The 12,664-nt window shown below is 44.4% G+C and overlaps 1 protein-coding gene across 1 annotated transcript in view; it reads left to right on the top strand.

Annotated features, from left to right (window-relative positions):
- Positions 1-12,664, top strand: part of LOC138615928 (lissencephaly-1 homolog) — a 30,941-nt gene that overhangs the window by 11,865 nt on the left and 6,412 nt on the right. The window contains exons 3-8 of the mRNA XM_069689812.1: positions 2,222-2,306; positions 5,389-5,463; positions 5,746-5,952; positions 9,873-10,041; positions 11,452-11,554; positions 11,714-11,942. Of these exons, the coding sequence (XP_069545913.1) occupies positions 2,222-2,306; positions 5,389-5,463; positions 5,746-5,952; positions 9,873-10,041; positions 11,452-11,554; positions 11,714-11,942 (868 nt within the window). The remainder of the gene's footprint in view (positions 1-2,221; positions 2,307-5,388; positions 5,464-5,745; positions 5,953-9,872; positions 10,042-11,451; positions 11,555-11,713; positions 11,943-12,664) is intronic.

A 12,664-nucleotide genomic window follows, 5' to 3' on the forward strand; every position in this document is an offset into this window, starting at 1 on the left:
TATTGTATTACTGTTTGAGGAACAGAGCATATTTATTAGGCATTCATGAATTCGGTGTCTTGAGTTTGTGTTCTTTAGGTAATTATTCTGTCTTTTTAATGCAGGTTTTTTTTTAAGGTGCAGCTGGAAATGCACAAAGAAACACATCCAACATTTGACGTTGAAGAATGTTTACATTACTTGTTTGCTTATTCCAACTTTTCTTTTAATGACTTAAGATCTTCATCACTACACATTGATAAAGCTAGGGGATATACCAAAGAGATATAAAAAGAAACTCTGCCAGAATCAAATCAGCAGAGGCCATACCATGGGTTTAAACTCCAGGGCCAAGGAAAACAACCGTTTTCAGAGATCGTGCAGCTCTCGTCTAATTATTGCAGGTTTCTGGTTTCTCGAGGGTTTAAGTGCTGTGACAATTATCATAATAATGTTGAATTAGAATTACCCTGTCTGCTAGAAAAATGACGGAGAATATCAAACAGTATCATTACTTGAAATACCCATCCTTCTTATTGAATGGTGCAATTTCAGAGTCTCCCTGAACGCCTCCTTCAGATTCAACAGTTCTTCTTTGCTCTTAACCCTCCCATCCTCTCTCACCTCAGTGCTCCCAAGTGTTTCACCAGCAGTTTTCATGCCATGTTTTTGGACGGTCTTTATTTCAGTGCAACTGGTTCTGGATTAGTCAGCAGCACCACGTCGGTGGAAAAGGGTTAACTGAAACAGTTTTACTCGACCTTTATGGTTTAAATAAGTGCATTTAATTGGGTAGAAAATATTATTCTGTTGTCACAATGCAGCTAAACTAAAAGTAGATGTCTGACAATATTGAATCATCATGTAATCTATGATTAAGGGCCAACAAACCGTCCTGAGCCAGTCACTCGCGTTCTCCTCAGGTGAAGCCGGTCCTCTTCATGTCTGCCCCCAGGTCACACCGCCATGTCCAGAGAGGGTTTGCCTTGTTGTTCTCGATGGTAGGTGTGCGGAGGCCAATCGATCTCCAGCGTCTTTGGAGGATTTCTTCTTTCTGCTGGTTGTTGTCTTGTTCGCTGCCACAGTTCTTCAGCGCTTATCCGTTCTGGCCAGCGAAATCAAAGAATTATGCCCAGTCTCAAATTAAAGTGTTGCCCTACTCTACTTACAATAGTAGAATTACCCAAGTACATGAAGTGCATACACAGTAAGTGGAACATCTTGGTTGGAAAAAAGAAGTAAAATAAATAATTAACTCTTCTGCACCCTCATGAGAATCTAATTAGATGGAGAATAAAAGCCTGAACTTGTTGAGCCTGGCTTGAACCTCATTAATAACTCTCGGTAAATTGAACTGCTGCTGAGTCTGCAGCCGTAAAACAGACTGCTGTGTGTGTGTGCATGAATGTGTATGTTGGCTGTGTGTGTGTTTTCTCTCATGGCAGCTCAGGAGACAAAAACAGGAAGAGTGAAGGTAGCTTCCTCTCTGCTCCCTTTCAGCTCTGCCTGACTATTGTCTGTCCTATCTGGCCATCTCTCCTCACATATTTGAAATAGTGGGCCTGTTACACGCCGATGCTACCATCCCCACCACCTTTTGTGCCGGCTCTCTGAAAGGTGCGCTGTCTTTGAATGTCTGCTGGTGTTTGTGTTTTGTCTGTAAGCTAAGCCTGAAACGGAGATGCGCTGGAGCAAAGTATCGGTAGCCAGAAGCTCCTAGAGTTCACGGGGATTACTCTGCCTCCATGATTTGTCTATCTTTTCTTTTTCTATGTGTGCGCGAGTGTTGCCGAGACGTACACTGACTCATTTTCCCCATATCTACACCATGGGGAGTCGTCCATTCCCATTATTTGCCCACAGCAACAAGAGCTCATTATAGAAACCAGACAGATGTGTTCTCAATTTGTGTCAAATGGGTGGCGAGAGAGAGAGAGAGAGAGAAAGAAAGCGGGAGAGACTGTCTGTCTGTGTATATTGTTATAGGTAGTGTTGGACTGCATTTATGCATGCAAAGCATTTTTAATTTTTTTTTGATAAAGTGTGATAACAGTCTGGATGTGTGAAAATCATGTACAATTTACATCTTTGTCTGGCACGTTTCCTGACGCGCCAATTTCCCGTCTTTGTTTTACACTGTTGAATACAGCTCTATTCCTCCCGTCGTTCCTCATGGCACTTTAACCACTATCTTGTCTGCTAATCAGGAGAACTAATTATGGTTCCTCTTTGTCTGTTCCAGAAATCGAGCGATAGCCGATTATCTACGTTCCAATGGATATGAAGAAGCGTATTCCACGTTCAAGAAGGAGGCGGAATTAGATAATGTGAGTAGATTAAGGTTGGACACATACATCCGCACAGCCAATCAGACCAATTTATACACACAATATGCCTTGATTTCAACTTTGTCTCATTTAAGTCAACATGTTCTCGAGTGTGACCGGGAGCACCTGCACCCAATTAGGACGCTCTGTCTGATTAGAGGCTCTATGCTGCATGCTTCAGCTAGTTCAGCTAGTTCATTCTGAGCGAAGCCTTTATTTACCTGTAAATATTCCATTTAGAGCACCACTGTGAGATAGATATACATGTTTTTTTAGTTTTTTTTTTTTTACATTATTCGCTTTTGTTTTCTGATTAGATCAACTTGGGGGTTTAAATATGGTTAAAAGAATCAGTGGCCACTTTATTGGGTACATCTGTATGTCCTGCCATAAAAGTCTACTTGTATGCTACCTATAATGTTCGGGTTTTATTTGGCATTATTGCAGAGATGTTAATGAACTTGTATCTTTTAGCACTGACCATGTACTTGATAGAATGTAAATAATAAAGCGTTTCCTGAGTGTATCTTCCTTCTCCTTAGATTAAGACCACAGTAATAGAGCTGTGTTTAGTCTTTAGTCTTTAGTCTTTAGTCTTTAGTCTTCAGACCTGCTGAATATTACGTTTTGGCCGAGTTCTTCTCATTTGTCCTCTTTGTACCTTTCTCCTTCTTTATGCTGACTCTGAATTTCCCTACGCAGCTATTTTATCAATTTACAATTCATAAAGCAAAGCAACCATATAAAATGAATGCAGTCTAATAGAGCAGTCGTGTAGTAAATCCTGCATTCATCAAGGTCATAATGTTTTTTAAACCGTTTTAGAGAGCTGATGATTCAACTGTATGGGCATTATGTAGGATGTAGCTGGTGGTTGAGTTGTGTATTACACAGGTGTTTCCTATGTAACCTAACCGTATTAATGTGCAGTGAATGGACAGAATAATTATAGAAAAAAAAAATCTACCTCCAAATGGATAACACCAGTTGAATCAACTAAAATGGTGAGAGTAAATCTTGCCTCATTAAAGGCTCTAACGATCAGCACATTATAACCTTCATGACTGTATTAGACTGCATTTTTAGAAGAGATTCAGACACCCAGTACAGTGACCACTTTAACGTCATCATCGTGAGTGTAGAACAAAGCCTGAATTGGAGTGAAATCGGACATCAACACATTTCAACGATACATATTTTCACAAACTGTGCTCCTAATATTTGATTCCGGTGCTTTCTGCAGTTTTAGGAGCTCTTTGACAAACTTATCAACCCATGTTTGTCAATACTCATTCTCATCATCCCATTTTCTTGTGAGCCTTTTCTTCATCTCCCTGCTTCTTATTCTGCCTCTTCTAGCAGCTTTTCTCCCAACTTGCCTTCACATGACACCCCACCCCCGTCTCTGTGTCTTCATCCCAGTCGTTCTCCATGTGGCACTCCTTTGGAAGCAGGCTGAATAATAGATGAATGGCACGTAGGGATCGGTGCACCCTGTGGGGTAATGGCGCTCAGGCACGCACACCTTGGCAGGGCCGTGCTAAAACAATCAAGTGCTTTGAGGAGCCTTTCACCACATTGTTAGACACTCACTACCTACATTTCTGTATGTGGTTGGATTTTGCCCGGTGTGAATTAAAACGTTCTTCACCTTGGCCCTTTTGTAACTTTGTGAGTAGCAGTTTAAGGTTAATGCAATGCCAGACTGAGCGTGCCAGAAGGAATAATTAATAGAGGTCATGCTCTAGTTTTTTTTTTCTTGCCTCGTGAAAGAAAGTGTACATACCAGCATGCACAGATAAACACCCTCACATACTGAACGTGGATATTACCCACTGCCAATAGACTGACGGGCTGCTATGGAGTCTGGCACTTGTGTGTGTCTGTGTGTGTGTGTGTGTTGTGTGTCTGTCCAGGCAGATGGCAGATTAGATGATTGCAGACTTTTCCAAACTGGGTTCCCTGCTCTCCTCCCATGTTTTCTTTCTCCTCCATTTCTCCACAGTGGCTCAGTGCTCGTCTTTGTCTTATTTTACACCTCGTGTTCGCCTGAGGAATCACCTCTCGTCATTGAGACGTGTTAAATACAAGCATTGGTTATTGCCGGGGACTCTCCACACCTCAAGGATGTCTGCTTTGTTCCCAGCCCGGGCTGAGGAGGTAGCTGTGAAATTGGAGAGCAATGCTAATTTTCTCCCTCACTGACACCCGTGGCTGTCTGTCAATGTGGGTTTTTGATGCTTTGATAGTTAGCAGCAGCCTCCAGGCATGGATATACACACGGTGGCACCAGAACGCTTGTGCGTGTGCTGAATAAGCCTCCACAAAGCAATGCCTCTTATCTCTGTTAGTATGTTTTTCCTGTGTGTTTAATTTTAGAAACTATAATTAACAGTAGCCTATTTGAGTTTTGGATTTTAGTTAGTGCGGAAACAATGAGTAGCTGACAGAAAATCATTATTTTGCTTATATGTAGCAGACTAAAAGAATTAATTGTGAAAATATTTGGTGGCTTCATTTAAAATGGGTTAAAACCCCAATTTGATGTTTGGTTTGCATGTGGCGACAGAGCAAACATGCCAGTGCATTGTTTGTTTTCGTCTTGGCAGTAAGAACTGGACTGTTCGTGCCATGAAGTCCGTTACATAAACGGTAGCGGCCAGCTCGAGGTATTAACCTGCAGGTGGAATCAGGCCTCCGTCTGCCAGGACGGCCACAAGTTAACTTCCACCGCTGCCTCCTGTACCGGGTGTGTGGCTGTAAGCTGCCTAAGCCTTTCTTGTCTGCAGGAGATTAGCTTGTGTGAGATGGATTAGGACTCGGGTGTGTGTTTGTGTGCGTGTCGTAGGTATGCATGTGGTACAGTAGGTTGGTGGTGTCTGGCAGTCAGCGTTGGTCTGTGAGGGGTGTGTAAATAATTCCCTGTTCTTTCTTACTATAGCCAAAGACCTCAACATGCCACCCCAGCTGCCCCCCCCCCCCCACACACACACACACACAGGCCTCCCCGATTATGCTGAGCCCGCGACTTTGATTGGCTTTCTCTGCCTGTTTGCCTGATGCCTCCCCTTTTTCTCCACAGAATGAGGAACTGGACAAGAAGTACGCCGGCCTTTTGGAAAAAAAATGGACCTCAGTCATCAGATTACAAAAGAAGGTTTGTGGGTTTTTTTTCCTCCTCCGAGAATGCTTGTGGGGATTGTAGTCTTGTGAATAGTCCGTGACATTACTGCTGAATCCGCTGGTAACACTGAAGGGCGGTCTGTGAAGGAAAGCGTCGACCCAGCTGTTAACGTGTAACAACATGTTCAAAACACAAACTTGGCAGCCTTCCAAGTTCTGTGTGCGTTTCCTCTCCACCTTTAAGTCTGGTGCAATTATCTAGGTATGAGCTCATCACTGTACGCTTTCCTAACTTGCACCTTTCCGCCGTGGGCAGGTGATGGAACTGGAATCCAAACTGAATGAAGCTAAAGAGGAGATCACGCTGGGTGGGCCCGTAACTCAGAAGCGCGACCCCAAAGAGTGGATCCCACGCCCTCCGGAGAGGTACGCGCTGAGTGGCCACCGCAGTCCAGTCACCCGCGTCATCTTCCACCCGGTCTTCAGTGTCATGGTGTCGGCCTCTGAGGACGCCACAATAAAGGTCAGTGCTTGGAAACGCCGCTTTGACAAATGGATTTCTTTCAGACTTTGCCTTGAAATACAGCCATGAAACCGAATATACTTGATCTTTTGTCGTCGGTTGTCAACAAAGTTGCTTTTGTGGTTTTTAAACACTTCCTGCAGAGAGCTGAGCGTCTCCACATTAGTGTGTTATTTGGGCGGAAAGTGTAGAAGACGTGACATCACTCCCCAAGTCTGTAAATGAAGTCCTGTAGGTTTGTGTTATTCAGTATCATTTAATTTGTCAAATGACGCGTCATAATAAACAGACTTTATTATGAAAAAAACCAACCTAATTTGTGTCAGCAAACATGTTATCAGACATTAATTACAGTTAATTAAAAGTGTTGAGATCAAACTGAGTTCTCAGAGCTGGATTTCTTATGTTTAAGTAGTGCAGATAAAGATGTTGGTGGTAAACAGACTGGTGTAAGTACCCTGCTGATGGATGCACAGGGAAAAGGACATTTTTTTGTCAACATTTCAACAAAAACTCATTATTCAGATGCCGTCTATCTCCAGCTTGCACAGATGGCACAGCTGTCGCTCTGTATGGGTCATATTTGACTATGTTAATGTTTTCATCTCCAGTGTTTGGACTAGAGCAGACATTGTGAGAAATGTTCAGACATAATATCGCATGTACAGCATGTTTTCAAAGACACAAAGACTTCACAAACGTTTAACGGTCTGATTTTGGACGGAAAGACACCTGAAAGACAAAGAACAAATTGTCTGGCTTCAGAGACATCATCCTCCTCACATGACAATGATCCAATTCAGGTTTAAATTGAATGGACTTGTCATTTTTTTTATTTTTTTTTATTTGTGCCAGCTTGGTGGCAGCTCCACCACACAGCTTTGTGTCACTGTTGAATGTTGCTCCTCGCTCCTGCTCACTTCCCATCGCGCTTCACTTCCTTCAGCATTGCCTCCACTGCTCTGACTGTCCTTCCGGGACACGCCCTCGGTGACACAAGCATCTCTCCCCGTGTCATCTACGTATCCCTAGTTTCCATATTTAAACTCCGTGGTCTGTTTCCGGGCTATTTTTTGCAGCAGCGTTTCTCCACTGCTTCAACGCACAATGCCAATACGCTGCTGAGCTGTTTGTTCTGGATATTTTATTCATGAGACAATAACAGACACTTGTACATCCTCCTCCCCTCCTCCCTCCCCCTTGGCTACATCCACACAGCAGGGATCTCCCTGCGTTTTGGGCATCTTCTTCCTCTTGCAGCCCCACCCGTCCCTCCCGCTGCAGCCCCGCCTCTCAGCATCCTGCCTCATTTATTTTCCACTTAAAGCATTAGCTGCCCCGTCCCGACTGCCCCACCATCAGATATCTATCCCTCAGGAGCAGTCAGGCCTGTGCACAAATCTGAAATTCAGCCCTGCTTTCTTGCACATCTCTCCCTGGTCCGACCTGACTCCCCCTGTGTCCTACTTTCCTCCTCCTGAGGAGTGTCGCATACATTTTTAACCGCGGAGTAGACCTCTTGTCAAGTGCACGGAGAAGCACAGGCTGAGAGGCTGAGAGGCGTGAGGCAGCCTGGCCTGATAATCAGACTGAACTGCCTGTCTGTTAATGTGTAGGAGCCGTTAGCTGCCTATCTTAGTTTAGCATTAAGACTTAAAGGAGGAGGGAAAAATAAATTAACCCAAAGGTAACTAATTCTAGCCGCCTCTGAAGCCCACTAATCAACACTTTACGTCATGTTTGTTTGATCCGTGAAAAAAAAAAAATCTAAGTCTAAAAGCAATAATGTTCCAGTCAAGGAGCCTTTTTGTGTCGTAATATCTGTAAATTGACCTCCAACAACCCGCATATCTAATCTCATCCAACATCGGACCAGTTTTATACTTTTAAGTTGCAGCTTTAAGGACGGGCAGAGCTGCTACTAAACTATTTAGTGTTGCGAAAGATCAATTATCTGCACTGTACTGGGTGCAGCTGGTTAGTTTACTATAGTTGTGCTGACATATCACAGAAGTCTTCTGAATGCGGACATTTAAAACGTACTAATGCGATATTTCTTCTTTTTCTTGCATATATTGTTCATAAATAAGCTTTACTGCTCCTGAAACTTTTCACTGTAGAAAGGTAACGTGTCGCTACAATAGCAACGGCTGCTTGAGCTAGTCGTAAGCCAGTAAACACGGTAGGTAACGTTGCGCCAAATATTGGTCTTTTTCCTCAGTCCAGTATCTGTAGTGGATGTGGTTATGTCAGGTCATAGGAGGTCCTCGTGAATGTGTCACCCGCTTGGAAAAAGGGTTTGTAGCTTCGGTGAGCCGGAAAACTTTTTTTTTTTCGTTCCCGTTAATCCATCCGATATTTCTCATCCCTCATCGGGAAGCAGGGTGTTAATTGTCAAAGGCTTTTGCTGTCTGTAATCAAATTAAATCCTTGTTTTGTGCTTTCTTCCTACTCGTTCCTCTATTTGTGGAGAACTCGAGGTAAAATCTTCACATGGCAAAAGTATTTAAAACAACACGCTGAACCAAAAACGTAAAATAAAAAGGGTTAAGTGGGGGAGGTGCGACTAATAATCTCAGTCCAAAACACAAAAAGGGTTTGCACACTCAAATCAAGGGACATTTCTTAGTTTTTAGTTTGACAAATAAAATGAAGCAGGCATTGCTTAAATGACAGAGTCAATGTTAATTTTTCCCTGAGCTCATAGTTGTTAATATAAACCAAGTAAAAAAAAAAAGGGCATCATTGATTTGCACGTGCAAACCTTTAGTCTTGCTGTGGGCAGTATGTAAAGCGTGCCTTCCTGGTGTCGAGCTGTGCACGCTCAAGACCTGGTTAACATGGTAGACCAGGTTCATTTAAACCAGGGCAGGGAACTCAAGTCTCCGCTTATTCATTGCTTTCTTCACAAATGGCACCTACAAAGGCCGTCTTTGTATTATTGTTGGCTTTTGAATGACAAACAGTCGAGGCATGTCCACCGAAAGACGTAAACTACTACTCATCATGAAATGGGGCGAGTTTTTTTGGCCGCCGCATAAATAATACCACGGAGAAGTGCCAGGAAGAATGATCAGCCTCGTAGTGTTAAGTAACAGGTCGTCGATGGATTATGTCTGCTGATGAATACTCGTCCACTGTAGACCGTTAAACCGGGTGTACCTCCAAACACATGAACTCAATTGAACTGCTTGAGGATAACACCTCTCTATGTGCACTCTGTAACTCATGGCCATCTGTAGCTTCCTTTAGGGAGGGGGGCAGAGAGTGAGGAGGATTGGGGGAGGAGAGAGTGAGGGGTGGGGTGGGGTGGGTGGGAGGAGGGGTCTCCTGTCACCGTCTGCCCCAAAATCCCCCACCCCAAGAGAGGAACCAAGGAGGCTTTATCCCTCTGTGACAAACCGTCTGTCTGCTTAAAAGCCAGAGACGCAACAGCTTTCTCAGTCTAGAAAATCAGGCTTACTAGTGTTCACTCCCCGTTCTGTCTGAACTCCAACTGGCAGCGCCACACTCGGCACAATAAACCCGTGTCTTGGCTTTCATCAGGCCTAACTGTAACCCTAATCGACATCTGGGCATATGCAGCCCCCGCTTTTAGCATCTGTAATGTGTCGCTCTGTAATTCAAACCACCGAGTGTATAAAGTCTCCAAACGGAGGACCTTATGGTCCTAAATTCAGCCTTTGTTTCACGATTGTGCCATCGGCACGTCTCACTGTTGGGGGCAGCTCGGGTCTCTCTCCTCGCTGCTGGACTGCTCAGCTGGGATCGATGGGACACGAGGCCACAGATGATGCAACATCTGGGGGCTGCCTTAGGTTTGGAAAAGGGGTTCAGTTTGATATGAAGAGCAAAACAGTGTGTTTCTCAGTGGATGTACAGACTTTAAAGATCATGAGAGACTACGCTCTTCTCCTCAGGTGTGGGACTACGAGACAGGAGACTTTGAGCGCACACTGAAGGGCCATACAGACTCTGTGCAGGACATCTCATTTGACCAGACTGGCAAACTGCTAGCATCCTGCTCTGCAGACATGACTATCAAGCTGTGGGACTTCCAAGGCTTTGAGTGCATCAGGACCATGCATGGTAAGAAGATAAAAAAAAAAAAAACGTTTTATTTCTTCAGCACTTTTGCTACATGAACACGCTTGCGTTACGGTTTCCATGTTATTGCTGTCTAAACGATTTTAATGTTGCTGATGTGGCTCCACATGCGGAGATTCATGAGCAGCCCCTTGACAGACAGACTGGAAATGCGTGCAGGAACCTGCATTCAGCTCTGAAATCATTTGCAATCATTTTGAATCTTAAAGAATTGGATCGGGTTTTTAGTTTAACTATCTATATTCTTATTTGTATCTTTGCATCTACAGTTCCTGTGCTCGTACTATCGCTGAAGCAGTCCTTCGGCATACTCCCCCCTTTTTTACGCTCTTAATTGCCAAGTAAAGGGCGGCGGCGCAGTTCACGTGTGCTCCTGATGTAGGGCCGTACAAATCATTTGGTTCTCATCTTCAAACCTTTACTAGAAGTGCCCATTAACATTTGACTGTGCAGCAGACATCAATGAATATTTATGAAATAATAAGTCTACGCCGTGAACAGACCAAAAAAGAAAAAAAAAGCGCTGGCTTTCTTAAATTTATGCTGGCGTTGCAAATCCTGCATTTTGTGCCAGCCAGCGACAGATTTCACTGGTTGCCACTGGATGAGCTGCGTTCACTGTGCAGCAAATACCTGTGCAGAGATCACCGTCTAAAACCTTTTACTAAACTGAGCTTGCTGTTTAGGTTTGTCTCCACCATTTCTTTTTTTTTTTTTTTTTTTTTTTTTTAGCCCATCCTTCTTTTTACCACCAATTTCTATTCCCTTTTAATATATCTACTCAACCTTTCCTCTTTCATTAATCCACTCCACTGTCTTTTACATCTTAACCAAAAAAAACACACGCGCCCAACTGGTGAAGTAGATTAGTGCCGATTTGGACAGCAGTTTAATTATCCTCTTCAGCACCCAATGGCACTTTTCTGTGGAGCTGCCACGCGTTATTATAGCCTCACGGCATGTGTAAGTGCACAGACACACGCATGCAGTTAAAGTGGCCTTTTGGATTATACTTACTGTTGTCTTCATCTGTTTAGAAGCTTAAACGTGGCCTAGCGTCTAAGTAATTAGGCATCTCTTATTCTCCGTGGAGCAAAATAAGCCCTAGCAAATTGGCTGCTTGGCTTGTCGTTTAATTGGCTAATTATGACTAAACCCATCGTTCTTTGGGGGGGGGGGGTTGTTGGACGCTGAAGGTGTGTAAAAATTGTAAGTGAATTTTGATCGTGGTGGTCAAAGTAAAGGAGGAAAGATTAAAAGGATCTCGTGTGTTGACATCTGAAATGATTAAACTGTGTTTTCCCCCAGGTTCAGATGTTCCATGGGATTGACAAGTTCATAAATCTTTATTGAGTCTCTGGCTCCTACCGAGATGTTGTCTTTGTCTTCCAGGACACGACCACAATGTTTCGTCTGTAGCCATCATGCCCAACGGAGATCACATCGTTTCTGCCTCGAGGGACAAAACCATAAAAATGTGGGAGGTGGCAACTGGGTACGAAAAAAAAAAAAAAAAAAACACCCTTAAACCATTCTCAGAACCGCAATGTGTTTTCTATGATGTCGTGCTTTTAACTCATCACATTTAACTCTGACAACTTGGTAAGTCTTCTGGTGTGTTTCTTTTCTTCTTTTTTTTTTTCTTCTCCGTTAGCTACTGTGTGAAGACCTTCACGGGCCACAGGGAGTGGGTCCGCATGGTGCGGCCCAACCAGGACGGCACACTGATCGCCAGCTGCTCCAACGACCAGACGGTTCGCGTGTGGGTTGTGGCCTCCAAAGATTGCAAGGCTGAGCTGCGGGAGCACGAACACGTGGTGGAGTGCATCTCCTGGGCGCCGGAGAGCGCCTCCCCCACCATCCTAGAAGCCACAGGCTCCGAGGTAAACAACTGGCTGGAGATCAATTGAAGTGTGATGACGGACTGTCAATGTCGTGTTAGGTGGACTCGGTGTTTATGTACCAGGACCACAGACTGGACACGAAAGTGGATGTAGGTTCCGGGTCCGAAATGTGAGGCTGATGGGGGGGGGGTGCCTTAAGCTGCAATACCACCGGGTGCCAATAGAGGTCGGCTCTAAAAGGGCTCCGGCTCCGTAGGCTGCTGTTCGACTTCTCTCATGAAATTTTTTTTCCACGAGTCATTATGGTGTCATTCGCTTAAGGCACTCCTTCGAATCAGTTTCCTGGTGGTCCTTCTGAAAATAATCCTGTCATTAATTAGCTATGGGGGCTTTAAAAAGCGGTATGCTCTGGGCGTGTCTGTTTGATTGACAGGCCTGTGGTGCGGTCAGATTTCCGCTGTAGGAAGGCGGGGCGTAGCGTCCTCGGGTTCCCAATCCGATCCACCGCTCGCCTCAATGTGACCACTTCCGGCTCCAAAATAACAAAAATGGGTGACTGTTGGTTGACACTCGATCAAGACAAAGTTTAGGATTTTGGCGCGTTCGCCTCACACGATCAGATGATGGGGAGCGTGTTCCCTCTCGTCATGCGTAGCCATATCGGAGGCTTTCGTACGTCACTGCTCAGACTGACGGCCACGTGAACCCACCAAATGAGACGAAGTGCGTTCGTGTGCACACGCAAGGACAGAAGAACCACA

This window comes from Brachyistius frenatus, unplaced genomic scaffold (assembly GCF_029030835.1).
Source record: "Brachyistius frenatus isolate BFR_SWC_R1_liver_20210118 unplaced genomic scaffold, ASM2903083v1 Contig_1, whole genome shotgun sequence".
Classification (NCBI taxonomy): domain Eukaryota; kingdom Metazoa; phylum Chordata; class Actinopteri; family Embiotocidae; genus Brachyistius; species Brachyistius frenatus.